General features: G+C 51.8%; 1 protein-coding gene across 3 annotated transcripts; it reads left to right on the top strand.

Moving 5' to 3' along the window:
- The first annotated feature begins 2,672 nt into the window (after positions 1–2,672).
- Positions 2,673–15,167, top strand: TMEM98 (transmembrane protein 98). 3 transcript variants are annotated; one of them, XM_060081288.1, is made up of 7 exons: positions 2,673–2,952; positions 5,014–5,194; positions 6,563–6,694; positions 7,778–7,811; positions 9,761–9,876; positions 12,741–12,800; positions 14,078–15,167. In XM_060081288.1, exons 2-7 carry the CDS (start codon positions 5,064–5,066, stop codon positions 14,283–14,285), a joined length of 681 nt encoding a protein of 226 aa, XP_059937271.1. In that variant the 5' UTR covers positions 2,673–2,952; positions 5,014–5,063; the 3' UTR covers positions 14,286–15,167. The 3 variants fall into 3 exon arrangements, with proteins under 3 accessions (XP_059937271.1, XP_059937273.1, XP_059937272.1); XM_060081290.1 differs by lacking the exon at positions 2,673–2,952 and adding an exon at positions 3,764–3,900; XM_060081289.1 differs by lacking the exon at positions 2,673–2,952 and adding an exon at positions 4,313–4,407.
- Positions 15,168–15,858: the final 691 nt, after the last annotated feature.

The following is a 15,858-nucleotide window of genomic DNA, read 5'->3' on the forward strand; positions in this document are numbered from 1 at the left end:
CAACTCTGCAGCTGGCATCAGAAGGAAAAGACAAAACAAAATGAAAGGATATCACAATGGGACAGGCTCACTTCCAGGACCAGAAGAAGTGTATTTTTGAGGATGGGGTGCACACAGAGTTGGGATAGAGTGGCTCTAGCTATTGTAGCTGTTGCTGGGGCCATGGCAACCTGCTGTGTTCTGATACCCAGGTCACTGGAAGAGCTGGCAGCTTCCTGGTTTGAGTGGTCTGGGCTTTGATGCCAGGGAGTCCTGAGTTCCACTCCTGCTCTACCATTTACAAGCTGAAAGAGCTTGGGGAAGTCGCCTTACCCCTCCGAGTCTATTTCCTTCCTTGCAAACATAATCATAGCACCTATTCAGGGTTGGTGGGAAGATCAAATGAGATAAGGCATGTAGGATGCCTAATCAGTGACTGGTACATAGTTGGTGCTCAATAGATGTTCACTCCTTGCCTGGGTGGAGCACGAGCTTGCACCCACTGGCCAGGAACCAAGCCTCACCACAGTCAGCACCACTGCTGGCTTCTCCTTGCTACCCACTGAGTTCAGTCCTTGATTTGGGAACTCTGGCTACACCATTTGATGTTCAGATTAAGTGGGGAGAGGCTGTATTTAGGAGTAATGGAATTGTGAGGAGCAGCCCAGCGACCCTCCCTCTTATCTTTTCTTGGGGGGACCTCCCTTGCATGCAGAGACATTGGAAGGCAGGACACTGCCTGTGCCTCGCCTCCAACAGTGCAAGCCGACAGGGCGAGGTCCTACCCAGGACTCTGAATCCGGAATGAAGGTAAAGCTGAAGGGAGGGTCACAATCATTTCAGGGCAGTGGCACCCAGCCCTTGGAGCCCCTGTGGTGCCTGCCCATGTCCTAATCCAGGTCTTCAGTCTCCCGCTGATTCTGTGAACACCCCAGGAGCTTTCAACAAGATCCCTTTCCATGTGGGACAAGCAACCGATTTCTATTGCTTGCAAGTAAGAACACTGAGTACTCACAAGTTCTTTTCAGGTCAGTCTGGGGGGACTTCAGGGGGCCTTGGGATGGCAGGAGTGACTAGAATGATGGGACACAGCTGACTAGGAAAGGCAGTGGCTCAACCTTAGTGCTACCCTGTCCTGCCTACAGCTGGGTAGTGGGTGGTTAACTGGGGCATTTGCACTCTCAGCTCCAGGCAGCAGCTGAGATTTTTTTTTTTGTCCATTTGGTTGTTTTTGTTTGCGTTGGTAAGTCTTTTCCACTTACAACCCCCCTGCCAAGGTTAAGGCTTTCTTTTATATCTCTCCCACAGATTCACAGGTGTCTAAACCACCCAAGGCAAAAATAGCACTCCATTCTTCTCACAGTATCCCCAAGACATGGAGACTTATTGTCCCCAGTCAGCCATTCTGACGTTTGCTGCTTTGCTGTCAGCCCATTTTGCTTACACAGATTGTAACTTCTCCATGAAAGCCCTTTGGAGGGTAATAAAATCACTGCTCAACCTTCTCGTCCCTGAGTGCCAATGGTGGGTAACCTCAGCTCCCACAGGGCCAGGCCCTTAAAAGAACGCGAAGTGTGAGTGAATGTGCATACAGTGTATGTTGCACCCAGAAGGAATGGGGGTAGGCCAGAAGAACGGGCCTGGAAATTCAGCCACCCCTCTCTTACTGACTGACCGTTGCACCCAATGGAATATGGGCTGCATTTTGAGAGAGCTTATGCATTTTCCAGAGAAGCTAGAAATCTAGAGGTATAAGTAAAATTCCTGATTTTTTAAAATGTTGGCAACTAATTTGAGATTTAAAAAACCGTAAGCCAAAACAATACCTCTGTGGGCTGGATGTGGCCTAGGGGCTACAAGATTGCAGGGCCTGCATTAAGTGCCTGGGACCTGGTCTGCATCCTTCGGTACTTATGACCAGTACTGACCTGAGACTGGTTACCTGGGACCCAGGCTTTAGTTGGTCCTGCTCTGGTCCTGTGTCTTCCTCACAGGGCTAGGAGTTCAAGAGCCAAGGGAGAATGACCATGATCCTTCTAGACCATGCTCCTGGTACTCTGGACCCTGGAGATCCCTGCTCATACGGTCCCCAGCCTGCTTCCAGGGGCTGTGTGGACCTCCATCCTTCTAAGGCAGCCGGCACCGCCTGTCGTGGGCATCTTCAGGCCTGAGGGATGGCTCACTGCAGGGTGGAGGCTGTGTCCCCATGAATGCACTGAGTCCCCCTTTGGTATGGGATGGAGTAGGGTTTGAACGGAAGGGGCAGGACTGCCAACCAGGGTCCTGCATTCGTACTCTTGTCCCTGGCCAGGCAGTTGGTAGGGGTGGGCCTGCTTGTCACTGCCCAGCGTGGCTCACTGATTACCACTGACCCTGGGCCCAGCATTGCATGCATCGTGGCATTTAACTAACTCAGGATGCTTACAAGTCGTAGTCCCTTTCACAGAGGAAGAAACCAAGGTACCGAGGAGTGAAATAAGTTGCCCACAAGCTAGTGAGTGCCAGAGCCAGGATTTACACCAGACAGCGGGTAGCAGAGCAGACTCGCTCCCGGCCCAGCCACACTGTGCAGACGCCTGGTGCTCCCCACCCGCACTGGACGGCCAGACCCTCCGCGTCCCCCTCCCCGCTTTCTCCCCCCGCCACGGCCCGGCCTCCGCGGGGGCGCGGGAAGCGCCTGTCGGGTCGCTGAGCCTCAGCCTCGCAGCTGCCCGGGCCTTCCGCGGCCCCAACCCCCGGCCGGCCCGGGGGCCTGGCGGTGACGGCGGCGCCTGGTAGCGGGGGATTTGGATGCTCGGCCGGCGGCTCCCCCGCCCGCACCACCTCCGGGGGTTTGGCCGCCGGGACTTATCTCGGTGCCTTCCCGGCATGCCCCGCTCGCCGACGGCAGCCAGTCCCGCGCCCGGACTTTGCCATCGCGGGGGGCCCGGCCGCGGGAGCGCCCCCGCCTGCGTCCCGGAGCCGCAGCCTCAGGTGGGTGAGCCCGGCGCGCCGCGGAGCTGGGGACCGGGGCTCCCCGCGGGCCGCCCCCCGCCAGCCCCTTTGGAGCCGGGTGCGCGGGGCGGGGGTGCGGGAGAGGAGGGGGAGGGGAACCCGGCGCCCGCGAGGGGGGAAAGGCGGAGCTGCGCGCCCTGGAGCCATCGAGCCCCGCGTGGCGCGAACCGGGGCGCGTGGGGGTCCCTCCCTAGGTCCTAGATGTGGCGTGGGTGTTCTGGGTGGCCGCGCAGGGGGAAGGAGGGGGGTCTTGGGTCTGTTTTATCCTTGTGGATTTAGAACCCGCTAGAGGGAAACAGAAAAACTCATCCTGAAACACACAGAGGAGAATACACAAAGAAAAAAGAAAACACACGAAGAAACACTCGTACAGACCGATCACGGAGGGAGACAGCAACAACTCACAGAAAAGCTCCTACACACTCAGGGAAACACACCCGAAACGCACAGGAAGGCAGGAAACAAAGCGGGTGGTCTTGGAGACCTGGGGCAGGGGGAGGGGAGGAGAAGGGAAACACGGAGAAAGCAAGAGAGGAGGGGAGGGGGAAAAGAGAAGGAGGGGTGGAGAGGAAAGCTGAGCCAGGGAAAAATGAAGAGAGTGAGAAGTGAGAGAAGGAGGAAAGACAAAGGGCTAAAGGAGGTAGTCCTTTAGGAGGGATAGTATAGAGAAACACATCTAGAGAAACTGACGCAGGATCCCTCCCCCCGCAAACACAGAGATGCAGAGATGAAAAAGGTAGATCCCAGCCTTCTTACCCTTGTGGGCAGGTGAACATCAAGGGGGAGAGCAGCTCTGTGAGTCCTCTGAGAAGGCTTCCTTGGCACTTTGAGCCAGTGAAGTCCCCCCTGGAAAACTCCTACTCATCCTTCAAAACCCAGCTCAAGCATCACCTGCCCTGGGAGGAAAGCTTTCCTAGAGAGTGGCACGTAAGCACTGGCACTCTGTTTTCTGTGTACTTCTGCATGTGACACAGGCACACGGAGTTGAAAAGGTTTGTCTGCCTGTCTGCCTCTCCCCCCAGCTCCACAGGTTTTGGGGCCCATGTCTTATTTATCTCCAATCTCCAGAATCCAGTCCAGTGCTTGGTGCATAGTAAATGAACAATAAATACTTATTGAATGATGATCAGGAGCATTTGGACCCTCCAAGACATAGAACATAGCATTAAATCCAAACAGAGAAGATGTACTGTCCTGGAGTCAGAATTCTAGGTCAAAGCACCCTTTTTTGCAGGTGGAGAAATTAAAGCCCAGAGAGGGGAGAAGACTTGCTCAAAAGGACACAAGTAGGAGACCTGCAATGAAATAACATTGTGAATACATGCTTCCCTGAGATGCTGTTGTTCCTCCAGCCTATGAGTTTAAGATAGGTGTGAAAGAACGACCTAACTGAAAACAGGCAGTGAATAGGCAACGAACACTTAAATACCAGTTGTAAGTTTCCAACGCTGAAACTCACAATCGAAACTTGCCCCAGAATTTTTAGAATCCTCTTTCCTCCTTAGAAAGGACAAGAGAGTTGAACGTCCATCTCAGTTTGAGTGGATGGCTTTCTGCTTCCTGACTACGTAAACTTGGACAAATTACTTAACTTCTCTGGACCTCAGTTTTCTCAACTGTAAAATGGGGATACTGATACCCACCTCATAGGATCGTTAGAAGAGTGAACACATACCAAGTGCCTGGCACAGAGTAGACCCTCAGGAACTACAGTCCCACCCTTCTTCTTAGGCGGGTGTTCTTTCATGCGCCTGGGGCAGATGTGAAAACAACAGTGCTACTGGCAATGTTTCTTTTTGTCCCAGGTTGAAAAGGCCACCCCCGTTTAATTGGGGAGCAAATGCTTTTAGTAAAGGAAAAGATCAAATTTGGGGCATGACCTAAAATGGGTCTTGATTCTGTTCAGGCCCTCAGGTCTCTCCAGGTGACTTCGGGGAACCTAGCTGCCCTCCCCGTCAACCCGCCAACAGGGAGGACCCCACCACCGCACTACTTTTCGTTGCTTCTTTACTAGGCTGCTCTGCCCTTGTGTCTTTCCAGCTTCAGCCCATGTGGGGGATTGACCAGGACTGAGGGAGCCACCTGGAAGCATGGAGACCGTGGTGATTGTTGCCATAGGTGTGCTGGCCACCATCTTTCTGGCCTCGTTTGCAGCCTTGGTGGTGGTTTGCAGGCAGCGCTACTGCCGGCCTCGAGATCTCCTGCAGCGCTATGATTCCAAGTGAGTGTCCCAGGGAGGGGAAGAAGGAGAGAGGGGCTGTGCCCTGGGGCCCCGACAAGAGAAAAAGAAGTTTGGTGCTGGGCAACTGTTGTTCAGCTTTTTACCTCTAAAATGGTACCCAAAGGCTGTCCTTCCCTATAAAGACGTCAGAGCTTAATAATGGTCCTCAAGCTCCCCCAACATCCTGAGCCACCTCAGACTCTGTCTCTGAACATGTTTACGTAGCACAAATCTGTCCCAAACTGGCCACCTCACTTAGCATTTGGACAGGCCACATCCCTCTCCAGCCAAACTCATAGGAACAGAAATCCAATGCCCACATTGCAGCCACACATCTAAGCAACAGACACTTGGGGCTGCGAAACCCCAGCACAGGATCGCCTCTCTCTCTGCTCGGATTTCTTCATTATGCTCTTCATGTGAAACATACTTTGTAAGCAAGATCCCGTTTTCAGTTTAGGGGTATTTTAATTGATAGATCCCAAGGGACCCTGGCCACTAAACCCTTAGTTTCTCTTACCCCTCTATCTGAATCCCATCAGCATCTCTGTTGAGTGGATAATAATTAGTAAATGCCCATTTGTATGACCCAGCAAAGCTCTGCTGTGGCGTCTCATGTTTTCAAGAGCCTGTTGTAAAGTAGGAGGTATTTTTACTTTGCCTGCTTCTCTAGTATAACTAGGAGGGGATGGGGCCGTGCCGGTGGACCAAGGTCGCTCCCAGGAGTTGATTCTGCAGAACAAGTACAGGTCAGTTTGAGTAATAGGAACTTAGCTTCTCCATTAAAGGGAGGTGTGCAGGGCAAGTAAGTTACAAACGGATATTATTTTGTCCCAGAGGAGCAGCCCTGTCTAGTACATCTTTTTAAAATTTATTTATTTTTTGCGGTACGCGGGCCTCTCACTGCCACGGCCTCCCCCGTTGTGGAGCACAGGCTCCGGACGCGCAGGCTCAGCGGCCATGGCTCACAGGCCCAGCCACTCCGCGGCATGTGGGATCTTCCCAGACCGGGGCACGAACCCGTGTCCCCTGCCTCGGCAGGCGGACTCTCAACCACTGTGCCACCAGGGAAGCCCTAGTACATCTTTGTAATCCTTGTGGTTGTAGCCCTGCCTTTCTCTTCGTGGCGCATCTTTGTTCTGTATCACTTTCCTTGTGTTTTCGTGCCCCTACTTCCTTGACTCACTGTCGAGCCACGTGCCCTGCCCACAGTGCAGTCCCACTAGCCTCAGGTTTGGCTCCAGAACAAGTCCCTGCTTTAACTTCCTCACTCCCTGTATCCTTTCGGGCGGATATGTGGGCCTCGGTGAGGAGAGAGTCAGCAGCCGTTGTCCATCTTGAAACCACTTAGCCGGGCTTCCCTTCCAGGCCCATCGTGGATCTCATCGGCGCCATGGAGACCCAGTCTGAGCCCTCAGAGCTAGAACTCGACGATGTCGTCATCACCAACCCCCACATCGAGGCCATTCTGGAGAACGAAGACTGGATTGAAGATGCCTCGTAAGGCCTTGGGGACCATTTGCTTTCCTGCAGCCGCCTGGGGATGGCGACTCAGGCTCCTGGGTGCCCTTGCATGGCCTCCTTTTCCAGAGCCCTCGACTGAGCGCCCAGGAGTGCCTTGCCCCTTGCACCGAGGAGCACTGTGTCATTTGCTGCTCTCTCCCCTGCCTTCACTGTGGAGGGAACTTAGACTATGACGCCATGGTGTTCGTCCTTGCTCTCCCCATTTTGTAGACCTGAACACTGAGGCCCATAGATGTGAGGCAGAGTTGTTGTCAAGTCACCCTGATGTGCTTGGGTTATCCTGGGGGTGGGGGGCCTGTGAATTTGACCCTCAGGCTCCAGGGACGCTGCCTTTGTCTCCGGTGTCTCCCTCGGAGATCCCTGCACCCACCAGGAGATGCTGTAGCTTGAGAAGAGTGTGCCGCTCCCTTTCCTGTCACTCAGCCATTCATTCACGGGGATATTTTAACTGATAGATCCCAAGGTGTGATGTGCGGGCTCTGGGCCAGGCACTGCAGCTATGGAACTGGCGGTGGAGGCAGAATTCTACTAAAATACAGTATTTCAGAAATGATGGAGGGGGGTCTCTGTGCGCGGTGCAGCGGACACGCAGAGGAGGTGGCATCTAGAGCTGCCTGGCTGGAGGTGGGGCTGGATTTCATGAAGGCTTTCCCAGAGTGGGTGCCTTTTGTCCTGGGTCCTTTTCTGACTGTACCGTGCGGTGGGCGGAACTTCTCCCACCAGGGATCGTGCCCCCTGCAGTGGAAGTGTGGAGTCTTAACCACTGGATCACCCAGGCTGAGGATACCGGGAAGGATTCCCTGGGTGGAGGAAACAGTCTCCGAAGCTCAGAGCTCTAAAAAAGCATGGTTGGGTGCGGGAGAGGAAAGGGAAAGACGGGACAGAAGATGCCTCCTGGTTTAGCTCCTGGGCTTGTTCGTTTTATCACTGAGGCACCCCTGTTCTCAGGTGGTGTCCAGCTGTGCCCACTGGTCAGAATTGGATGAGGCATGGAGGTGGTGGCTGGAGGGAGGTGGGCCTCTCAGGAGGAGCACTGACAAATGCTTCTTGTCTCCCCAGGGGTCTCATGTCCCACTGCATTGCCATCTTGAAGGTAATACTCTGCGATTTCCCCAGGAGAATAAGGGGTGGTCACCAAAGCATCCGTGTCCACAGACTGTCCGAGGGGAAGGAACTTTGGGAAGAGCGCTGACCTGTGCAGGAGGCCTTTTGTAACATGCCTGACAGTTGGAGTTTCTACTGTTCACTTCTGCTCCCCCTGGACGGTCTGTTCTGCTTTAGAATTCTCAAGGCCCTTTCCACCTGGTCCTCATACAGGCAGTCACTAACCACATTTTCACTGACCGTGGAGAAAGCTGTGTGCAGAATAGAGACTGTGTTTAGGGGGAGGCGGGGCTTCTCAGCTTCTCCTGGGCACTTTCTTTCGTGAACAGAGAGCTCAGCCCTCGACAGCAAGTTGAGTTCTGTACTGGGGCTTCTGCAGTTACTAGAAAGTTCCTCACCAGCCCTCTTTGACTGACAGTAGTCAGCCAAACGGGACAATCAGTGTTAAAACAAAGCCAAACCGTGGGTACTTCAACTGGAAGGCAGACTTTTTTCTTCTAATGCCTGCAGCCTCCAGGACAGGGTGGAGAGTTGCATCCAATTTGCATTTGGGGAAATTTTTATAGTTTGGGGTAATTTTTATAGTTTTGGCATTTGGTTTTCAATTCTTGCCTCACGCTCTCCTACTGAATAGGATAATAATAACATTGAAATGTTTGGCCAGTGGCAAATATCGTTCATTTCAGTAACCTGGCGAACCACACATTTCTCTTTCTGTCTAGCAATTATTCAAGATTTCAAAGAAGACAGCTTTAAGTGTCCTTCAGTACAAAATACTAAAAAGTCTTTCATCCCACCGCTTCTTCAGCTGTTCCCTTGGGGGACAAAGAAGAGCCTGGTGGGACATTGTTGTCCCAGAGTCCAGACTTATTATTGAATTCCAAGAATCTCTTGGGGTATAGATGTGGTTATAGATGGAGATACATGGGTCTAATGTCTAGAACAATGACACCATATTACATCCCCCTTCTCCCAACCAGGATGTGTCCTGGCTCTGGGTTTTGTCCCCTGCCCTTGCCTATTGGAGGAGGGAGAATGGATGACAGCTGAGGTGTGGGTTAAATCAGCCAGAAGGTGTCTTATTGGATTGGACTCAGTGGTCCATCCTGAGATCCTTAGATCAAAGGAGAGCCTCTCATCTTCCTCTTGGGATCTCGAGGCCCTTTTGCTTGGCCACATGCCCTTGAATCCCTGTGATGGGGCCTCGAGGGAAGGGCCTGGGCTCTCCCCTTGGTGGGCTGTTGGGCTTCTTTCTGCCTCTCTTTTCCAGCCCCAAGTATAAGGCAAGTGATGGAACTTCTTTGCCAGGGCCCGAAGCACATCCAGGTTCTGACATCGGGGAGGTGTGAAAGTGGGGAGCAAAGCTTTGGGGGCGGCCAGCATTGTTGGCGGATGATGAAAAAGGCCACGTGTCCTAGTCTTGCTGTTTTCCTGCTTTTTTTCCAAGGCCCTTTTATCATCATCTTGACAAACATGTGAAAATGTTACCCTAGAAAAGTGCTGAAATAAGTTCCACTTTCGGAGGATGTGCTTAAAGGGAACAGTTGCCCTTTGTCCGTCCATAGTTCTGAGGGTGCCCATGGAGATCTTTATCATTTTGGAAGACGAAGCCAGGAGGTGAAGGAATCGAGAGAGAAAATAGGTTTTTGCCCTTAAGTGAGAAGGTGAACTTAGAGCACATGATTTTTCTTAGACAGATTATTTCAGCTCAGACTTCTCTAAGCCGAAACCCTGACCCTGATCTGAGGTTCCCACCCCTCTCTCCTCACCCGGCCGTGTCCTCAGGTTTGCCTCTTCCATCCCATTTCCTCTCATCTCTGTACTTTTCACTTCCATCTGCCCGTTAGGTTAGGGGGCCCAGCTGTGAGATGGGGGCGTGTTTGGCCCTCGGGGGAGCCGGGTCCCTCCTCATCACCTCTCTCCTCCCTGCTGTGGTAGATCTGTCACACTCTGACGGAAAAACTTGTTGCCATGACAATGGGCTCCGGGGCCAAGATGAAGACCTCAGCCAGTGTCAGTGACATCATCGTGGTGGCCAAGCGGATCAGCCCCAGGTGAGGTCCCCATACTTCTCGGGGGAGGCGGAGGGGAGGGGCTGGCAGCTGGGATGGGGGGAGAGACCAGGCTCTCCTGAGACGCTCCAGAGGCAACTTGAGTGGTTTATGTCCTACACATTTCCCAGGGCACCCAGGAGGGTTTAGGCGCTGGGAGGCTTTCAGGCTAAGGTGGTGTCAAACGGCTTCCCTCCCCTCCAGAGTGCCCCCTCCTGTAGGCTTCTTGGGAAATGCCAGCACATGACTAGTGCTGACTGGCTCCTCCTTCCTCAGTCCCATGCCAGCCGGGGCTGCTTTCCTCCCTTCTGCCGCACCTTCTTCCTGGGCTCCGGGCCAGCAAGCACATTTCCCAGTGGTGCCCACACCCCTGTGTGCAGTGACCTCCTGGCTGGCGTCTGTACTGTAGACCAGCTCCTTGTCTCTGTGCTGACACCCCCGGCCCCAGCCAGGGCCCAGCCAGCAGCCTCCAGGACCGGGTGGGAGGTGAAGAAATCATTCAGATCTCCCAGATTCCAGGCTGTCTGCAGAATACCATGTGGGAGGCAGGATTGTAGTCAACAGCTCCACCCCCTCATTTGGGCTCGATCTTGTGAAGAAAATAAAGCCCTTCTCTTAGAGGGAAGGGTGGTACTAAGTTGGTGCTGCCATCTGGTGGCTGGCATGTGGATGTGCCTGAGTTGGGAGTTTTTCCGAGTTGAGGATGTTTTCTTTATCAGCCTCGGAGTTCCAGGGGTCCTCGCTTTCCACGTTGCCGTGGCCTCGGGTAGATCACGAGGAACCAGCCCTTGGAGGGAACATGAAAGAGTTGGTACACTTGAACTCTGTCCAGGGAGTTCAGTGAGTTGAGAACGTGGGAGGGAGATAATCCAGAAGAGTTCTTGGCTTTCTCTGGAGCTGCCCTGGGTGGGTGTAGCTACTTGAGTGGGATCAGCCTAGGTCGGCCCTTGGCCTGAAGACCCTCCGGCCCAGGCTCTGGAAAAGCACCAGACCTTCCTCTGGCCTCCCGTGATTGGTAGAGGCTGCATTGCTCATATCTGCTGGACCTTCCTCATGCTTCTTGTTACTTCTGAGAGCCATCCCAGGGGCCAGACGAATTCATGTGACCCCAGGTTACAAGGCAGCATCGCCAGGAGGGCTCGGAGGAGGAAAGAGATTGAGATTTCTGAGTCCCAGTGAAGTCCTGGGTGGTCAGGATTAGCAGTGGTGCTAGAGCCAGGGTGTGGCATCGCTCAGAGGGCAGACCTCACCTGGTGCTCACTGGCCCGTCCTACAGAGCACCTTGGATTCCTTCCAGAATGATCCCTGCCATAAATCAATCAGGGGCCTTGCTTTTCTCTTTTTGCCCTCACACTTTCTCCTTCTGGCTGTTTTTTGTCTCCACTGTTTTTCTTGCTCCATCTATTCCATATAGTGTGTGGATAGCATGTTAGTTTCAAGAAGAGTGGCTTCAGCTGCAGGGCAGAGAAAGGGGCCGGCTAAGATGGGCACTGAGTGACCACACCTTTGTACTTCCACACCAGCCCCTCAGTCCCAAGACAAGGGCTTTCAAGGGCATCTGTTTTCCCAAATGCCTTTGGGAATCAAACAATACATCGTTATTTTTTGCTTCTTGACTATCAGGTGGTCCAAGAGCAAGGATTTGGATGAAAACCTTGAACCATGTAAATGAGGATGAATAGTAGCTCCTTCTAGAATTTGAGTAAAAGGGCTTCCCTGGTGGTGCAGTGGTTGAGCGTCTACCTGCCGATGCGGGGGACACGGGTTCGTGCCCCGGTCCAGGAAGATCCCACATGCCACGGAGTGGCTGGGCCCGTGAGCCATGGCCACTGAGCCTGCGCGTCCAGAGCCTGTGCTCCGTAACGGGAGAGGCCACAACAGTGAGAGGCCCACGTACTGCCAAAAAAAAAAAAAAAAAAGAAAATTAACCATGAACTGTACCATGTGCTAAAAGAAATCCAATGGAGTAGTTTGAACCCAAATTAAACTTGGAGGTTTTTTTTAGTGTTCTATATAACAACATTTAACCCTTTTTAAAAAAATTAAATGTAAAAGTAATAAACTCTTGTAAAAGTTAAAACATTGCAGAAATAGAGTATCTGAAAAGTGAAGGACCCCCTAATTCCACCCCATCCTAATTCCTGGAGGTAATCACTGTTGACTGGTGAGTATTCCTCCAGACTGCCCCTGCCCACTGCATTTCACAGCTTTTGTTTATTCATTTTTCCACAAATGAGATCAATCAGACTTTACATATTGTTTGGCAATATGCTATTTTAATGTAGTAGTATATCTTTTTTTAAAAAATAAATTTATTTATTTTTGACTGCATTGGGTCTTTGTTGCTGTGCACGGATTTCTCTAGTTGCGGCGAGCTGGGGTTACTCTTTGTTGTGGTGCGAGGGCTTCTCATTGCAGTGGCTTCTCTTGTTGCGGAGCATGGAGCATGTGTGGGCTTCAGTAGCTGTGGCACGCGGGCTCAGTAGTTGTGGCACATGGGCTTAGTTGCTCTGCGACACGTGGGATCTTCCTGGACCAGGGCTTGAACCCGTGTCCCCTGCATTGGCAGGCGGATTCTTAACCACTGAGCCACCAGGGAAGTCCAAATGTAGTCGTATATCTTGAACATCTTTCCAGATGTGCGAACTTGTACTTTTTAGACCATTGGAGCTAAAACAAAACCAGAAGAAATATTCTCTAAACTGAATCTTAAGTCTCTCTGTTTAAGTCCCTGTCTGAGAATGCAGTTAAAGTCCCTAAAGCCTGGGTCTGGAATATCAAAAGAGAAGCACAGGGATAAGGAAGGAAAGGAAGGAGAAAAGGCCATAAGAAAAGCGAATTACTGAAAACCTTTTGCCTCCCCCCAGAGTGGACGATGTTGTGAAGTCAATGTACCCTCCATTGGACCCGAAGCTCCTGGATGCCCGGTGAGAGGGGTGGAGTGGGCGAGTGTCTTTTCATGCTGGAGGCTCCCCGTGTTATCAGATCTGTGAGGTCGGCTCTTTGGGTTGTGGAAGAGAGAGCTGTGTTGGTGGGTTCCCAAGGCTGGGCTTTGGGTAAGGGTCAGCCAACCAGCGAACGAAGCCTGGCTGGATGCTGACGGCCAGGGCTCTTCCTGAAACCCCAGAGGAGGAAGAGCCAGTCTTAGATTTTGAATTTTTGTGATTAAACGTCCACCCAGGCCAAGTCCTATCTGCACCTTCCCTCCCTCCCACTTCCCCCATAGCTCTCTCTGCTCTTTGGACGCCGGAGGCAGACATGCCTCAGCTGTGAGTGCCGCCCATGGGTCGCTGGTACGGGTGGTGGGCAGGAAATGAGAATGCAAGTGTTAGATCAGCTAAAGCTGTGCTCACCGTCCACAGGACGTACCCAGGAACCCCTGTCTCATGATCCTCCCATAATACGCGGAGTGTACTTAGGGTTTTGAGATTGTTTTGTTCCTCTACCAGTTATAAACCCACTTAAAAAAAAAAAAAACATGTTCCTTTGTCTCTCAGATTTATATGACTGTTTCATAGGCCCACTGTGTAATAATTGCCAGACAGGCTGTGGGTCACGGCAATTCAGTTGGCCTCTCCGCCCCACTCCTATTACTGCCCAGCTGTGTTCATGGGCTAGTCATCTGTAATGCATTCCCAAATGCACTGTGCACACTCACTATGTAAAAGATATTCTGCACTGAATCTTTCAATACTGAAAAAAAAAAACCTCCTCCTCAATTTAGTTTGCAATTAAATTTTTTAGGATGCGGTAAACCAGCTCTGGGCCTCATTGATTCAGAATCATTAAGTGATGCCCAAGGTGGGGTATGAATATCCTGTCTTCAAGGGGGAAGCAGTTGGGGATGTGCTTATCCAACTGACTAGATCCAAATTGTCCCACAAAACCCTCTTCTGGGAGATGTTAATGGATGTGTTGCAGAAAGTGGGCTCCCAGTCTTAAATAAGTTAGTGAGACTCAGAGTATTACATTCTCCCCTTAGAGATTTATCACGTGCATCATCTGAGAAGGGCTTCAGTTACCTTTATTTAACCCAGACGTTCCCAACTTTCTTTGAGCATCGAACCCTCTTTAAATTACATACTCAGCAGCCTCCTAAGGAAGGGACTCCAGCTTGGGGAACACCAGTCTAGACTCTATCCCTTTGGGCTTTGGGGCAAAGTCCCTTAGATCCTTGGGAACCTGATCCTGTTGTTTTTTCTAGGACAACTGCCCTGCTCCTATCTGTCAGTCATCTGGTGCTGGTGACCAGGAACGCCTGCCACCTGACCGGGGGCCTGGATTGGATTGACCAGTCGCTGTCAGCTGCTGAGGAGCACTTGGAAGTCCTTCGAGAAGCAGCCCTGGCTTCGGAGCCAGATAAAGGTCTCCCGGGCCCTGAAGGCTTCCTGCAGGAGCAGTCGGCCATTTAGTGCCTGCCAGCCAGCAGCTGGTCGCAGGGCCAACCTGCTGCCATGGCTGGGTGACTCAGCTGTGCCTTCTACTTCTTCCTGTAGAGTTAGTTGTTCTCCACGGCTGGGGAGTCCAGCTGTGTGTGTGTAGTAAAGCAGTTGATGCCTCTGTTGTAGTTACAAGTGGTGGCTGGTGAGTGGCAGTCTAATCCCACAGTTAGGGGAGATGACAGTCACCATCTGTACAGCAGAGCTTTGAAAACTGGAGGACTGTAAGCTTTATTTAGCTCACCTAGTGTTTTCAAGAAAATCCAGTCACCATCTAAGAATCAGGAGGTTTCACATTAAATCAGAATGTCTGGTTTCTCTCGAACAATCAGAAGTTGAGGCAACTCTGATCTGCATTTTCCACAGAGGACAATCAATTGGAACTATGTAGGAGTTGCCTCTCTTGACAATACTTGTACTCTCTCACCTGGCCTGTTTCATTTATTTGTATTATCTGCCCGGTCCCTGAGGCATCTGGGTCCCTCCTTCTCTTCACATGTTTGGGTTTGAAGGTGAGCAACGTAGAGTTGATCATTCCCTTTTTTTTTTTTTTTTTTTTTTTGCGGTATGCGGGCCTCTCACTGTTGTGGCCTCCCCCGTTGCGGAGCACAGGCTCCGGACGCGCAGGCTCCGGACGCGCAGGCTCAGCGGCCATGGCTCACGGGCCCAGCCGCTCCGCGGCATATGGGATCCTCCCAGACCGGGGCACGAACCCGTATCCCCTGCATCGGCAGGCGGACTCTCAACCACTTGCGCCACCAGGGAGGCCCGATCATTCCCTTTTTATCATTATGCCTGCAATTTTACCTAGCTACCACTAGGTGGAGAGTAAATGTATACTTAGCTTTCCCTCAATTGTGTGGTTGTTTAGTCAAATTCTGATGCATGGTGTGTGGTGGGATGTATTTGTCTGAGGACTGAGGGTGGAAGGAGAGAGGCTAAGAATCCCAAGGATGCCTTGTGTGTATGACTCAAAATAAGATATTCAGAGACCCTCCAGAGTTCAGGCAGAGGTGAAGATAACCACCATGAAGTATTGTTTCCACACTACCAATGACATCCATGAAAGATGGGTCCCCTTTCTTTTGGTATCTGCTTGTTTGGCAAGTACTGAAAGATGAGGGGCATTTTTATGACTTGAGACCTTTGGGGGACCCAGAATCACAATTGTATAATCTAGACTGCATCCAAATTCTATAATTTCCATCACAAGCATATAGGAACACCTGAAATACTTTTTTTCCTCCCAGGATCTCAGAGCCAACCTCATTCTTGGGAGAGGGCCCTGGCTTGGGGGCTGCCTTGGTTCATATCCTATGCTGTTAAGCATGTTTGGAGCTCCATGTTTGTTCCCATTTCATTTTCTGTGCCCTAATTCAAGTCAGCAAATCCCTCAGCCTGATTCTAGAGAACCAGGAACCCACGTTCCCAGGTCCAAGATTGGGGCCTTGTTTGTCATTGAGATGTGTCATCCATCCAATTTCATTCTCTCCTGAAAAGCAAGATGCTTCTCTCCAGCACAGTGCACACCAGTTCCCACTTGGGG

This window comes from Mesoplodon densirostris, chromosome 18 (genome assembly GCF_025265405.1).
Source record: "Mesoplodon densirostris isolate mMesDen1 chromosome 18, mMesDen1 primary haplotype, whole genome shotgun sequence".
Classification (NCBI taxonomy): domain Eukaryota; kingdom Metazoa; phylum Chordata; class Mammalia; order Artiodactyla; family Ziphiidae; genus Mesoplodon; species Mesoplodon densirostris.